Source organism: Apaloderma vittatum, unplaced genomic scaffold (assembly GCF_000703405.1).
Source record: "Apaloderma vittatum isolate BGI_N311 unplaced genomic scaffold, ASM70340v1 scaffold35804, whole genome shotgun sequence".
Taxonomy (NCBI): Eukaryota; Metazoa; Chordata; class Aves; order Trogoniformes; family Trogonidae; genus Apaloderma; species Apaloderma vittatum.
In genome coordinates, this window is record NW_009713842.1 from 1 (window position 1) to 3,599 (window position 3,599).

The following is a 3,599-nucleotide window of genomic DNA, read 5'->3' on the forward strand; positions in this document are numbered from 1 at the left end:
CTCTCTCTGCAGGTTCTGCCTTTACCCTGGACTGTCCGAGGACCTGGTGGGCACACACCCGCCCGGGGCACACAGCCTGGTCGCCGTATCTGTAGGTGAGATGGTGGTGGGGAGTGAGGTGCCCTCTGTTCTGCCCCCCCAAGGGGTCCCCAGGGGCTCATCGGTGCCTGACACCAGTCCCTCGAGCCATGTCGCGAGCAGCGATGTCTCAGGCACCCCAGACAATCATCCTATTCTTGGCAAAGGACAGTGGCTCCTTTCTGTCCCACGGCACCCACGGCCGGGAGGTACTGGGCACCAGGCTGCTTGCCATCATCCTGACGAGGCGGCCAGGGCTGGGGGCATCCCAAAAGCGCCCAGGATAGGGGGTTGATGCAGGTCCCCCCAGAGCCTCAAGCTAAGTGCTGGTGTGGAAGCCAGGGGCTTTGAATCCTCCAGCTGTGTGAAGCCTTCCCCTTCTACCCCTTTGTCCTCTTCTTGCAGGTCTATCACCAGCCCTGTGGTCAGTGCTAACAGGCTTCCCAGCAGGGCTACAGATCAGCAGGTCTGAGTATCTAAAACACCACCGTGGAGTTGGCTTGGTGGCAGTAAATCCTGCAGCTTTTAAGGGTTTCAGGCTGAAAGGGATCCAATCCTGGCATGGTAACGTGCATGAGGCTCCGCATGCTGCCTTTGTTTTCACCCTTCTCTGGGAACAGATCCAGGTGATCAGTTAGTTAGTGCCTCTACTTACGAGCACGTTTTACAGAGAGATTGCAGGAGGAACCCAAACTACACTAATTTCCTTCTCTTGCTGTGTGTGATCTTGCTCTCACCACTCACACATGGCTGTGGCTGTGGCCATCACTTCCCCAGAGGGGCTGCCCAGCCCAGTCAGGTGCAGAGCCTGCTGCTGGGGGATCCCTGTGGCACAGCCCTTCCTGGCCTCCTTCTTTGCTCACAGCCTCTCTAATCCCAGGTTATTTCCTTGAAGACTTTGTGGACATGTTGTGCAATCAGAAACTTCACCAATCCTGGGAGCTGCTCTTCCATCACTCTGTGGTGAGTCCACCGGCCGCTCTCTGAGGGACAGACCCTGGCACTTGTACCACCAGGGAGGCTGGGGCTGGGGGACATGAGTGAGGCTCCTGCTCTTGCTAGTGTGGGTGTTTGCCATCTGTCGCAAAATCTGCCTGGTTTTTCTGCCTCGGGAAAGGAACACAGGCAGCAGGGCTTGGAACTCTTCCTGGTCCTGCAGGACCTATGTAATCTTCGAGGGTCTGCAGAAAGGCACTCAGAGATGGGGTAGGAAAAAAAGCAGGTGTGCACAGAATAAAGAGGGAGTAGGGCTGGGTGTCTGATCCGTAACAGTGGCACAGACAGGCAGCAGAACAGGGATGCCCCCCAGCAGAGGCAAGCAACTCAGCTCCTGGCTGCTCTCAGCCACTGGAGCATTTTGCCGGGAAAGTCTCACACAGCCTCTTTCCTCCTCCCGCTCCCCAGGCTGCTTTCCTCTTGTTTGGGTCAGAGTTGTGGCCACAGGGCTGAGTGGCTGAAGCAGCTGTGGTGCAGGGGCCCCACACCCATGCCCTCTGCCTGCCTTGCCTCCCCTCAGCATGGGTTTCTCTTTGAGTGTTTCCAATGTCTGGATGCTGGGGCTTCGGGGACGCTGCAGGGCAGGGGGCTGGCACAGCCTGGACCTGAGGAGCAGAGATGCTGTGGGTACAGGAGAGGCACAGGGGTCTGCAGGGCCTGGGCACAGGGGACAGGGACAGCATTGGGACCCACCTGGCATGAGACAGTAGAGGTGATGATCAGACCTGCTGTCTTGCAGACCCCAGCAAGCCCTGCGGCTTTGCTGCTGCTGCTGTTGGCGAGTCAAAAGGTCATCTCCACAATAGAGCTAATTCAGACCAAGACAGTGGCTTAATGAGCAGGGAGCAGGTAATCTCATTAAAGAGCCAATACAGAGAACAGCATTAATGGTATAAACTGAAGAAAGGAGTGAGTGTGCTGAAGTGCAGGCAGGCAGAACCTGTCCCCCCACCTGGCAGGAGCTGTACCCTCTCTGCCCCCAACAGCCCTGTCCTGTGCTGCATCACCCAGCAGCCCCAGGGTGCTTCAGGCCAGGCTGGGTCATCCCACGAGGCTCTCTCATGCATCAAAGCCACTTAATCCCTGCAGCGTGCCCGATCTGGGGAGAATCCCTGAACCAGCAGCAACCGTAGCCCTGGGCTACATATCTCCTGTCCTGCCCTGTTCAGCCATTCACTGTGCGCAGAAAAACCCGCGGGGTGACAACCAACTGTATTCCCAGGCCACAAAAGCAGGGTTAGGTCTGGCTGCTTTGTCTCCTCTAGCAGCCCAGAGTTTATAAAAGTGTTATCCTCTCCTCCCCACTGGAAAAAAACAAACACCCGTTCAGGTTTCATGCAGTGGCAGGGAGGCTTTATCTCATGCCCGCGGTTGCAGCACTGGCTGGAGGCTGCAATGCTGCTGAGTTATGTGTGGGGTGATGACCAGCGGTTTGGCACTGGTGTGATAACCACTTCCACTTCTGCTCCCCGCTGCAACCAAGCATGGAGGACTCCGGCTTGCAGCAGCTGAGAGCAGCCAGCTCCTGGCCTCAGCCTCTCTTCTTCCTCCTTTCCAGGTGATTGTCTGCTTTGGTATTGCCGTGCTGCTCCATCAGTACGTTGGCTTTGCCCTTGTGGCTTTACTGGTGGAGATTAACTCCATCTTCCTCCATCTGCGGCAGATCCTGCTCATGGCCAACCTGGTGCACACCACCTGCTACCGCCTCAACAGCGTCGTCAACCTGGGCACCTACGTGGTGTTTCGCATCGCCACACTGGCCTGGATGACTCGCTGGCTCTTCCTCAATCGGCAGAACGTGCCCCCGGCAGCGTACGCTGTAGGTACGGTGGGCATGGCAATCATGACACCCATGAACATCATCCTCTTCTACCGCCTGCTGCGTAGTGACTTCTTCAAGCCCAGCCAGGATGTGCGACAGGAGAAGGAGCAATAGCCCACCTCCCCACAGGGTCCGGGGGACGATCAGCTCCCCCTTCCACCAGCCTGTGAAGGACAGCAAAATGCAGTGAGCAGGGAATGTGAATATTTCAGTACCTTGTGTGGAGGGTCCACACTAACAAAGCATCTGGGCTTTTCTTGTGGCTGCAGATCTTGGGCCTGCACAGCAGAGAAGGTGCTCATGGACCAGGCACTGGGGCTCTGCTCCCCCCACACCTTTGGATGACGCGGTGGGATAACCAGGAGCTGCTCAGAGAAGCCTCGACAGCTCTTGCAGCTCCTTAAGGCCCGCTGAGATGAGAAGGGAGCAGAACATTGTTTTCCCCACTGTTTTTCCAGACATCCAAACATGACAGTGTGTTTTTAACCTCCTCTGAGCCACAGCATCCTATCAGCCAGGAGACACCGCACTCAGCCCCACGTTCTCTGTGGCAATTCCCATGAGAGCACCACCAGGCAAGAGCGGCTCCAAGGCTTCACCTTCGAGGTCAGGGCCAATAAAAGCCAAATCCTGCACTCACGAGTCCTCCCCAAGGAGATTGTCCCAGGTGGGTGATGGAGGGAGAGGATGAGACCTGTCTGAG

General features: G+C 56.9%; 1 protein-coding gene across 1 annotated transcript; it reads left to right on the top strand.

The window, feature by feature from the left end:
- Positions 1–10: 10 nt before the first annotated feature.
- TLCD2 (TLC domain containing 2) lies at positions 11–3,010 on the top strand (the record flags this gene model as incomplete). The annotated part of the gene is made up of 3 exons (XM_009868522.1): positions 11–95; positions 959–1,041; positions 2,633–3,010. Coding segments are annotated over 3 exons (546 nt in total), but the record flags the coding sequence as incomplete, so codon positions are not given.
- Between the last annotated feature and the right edge of the window lie 589 nt (positions 3,011–3,599).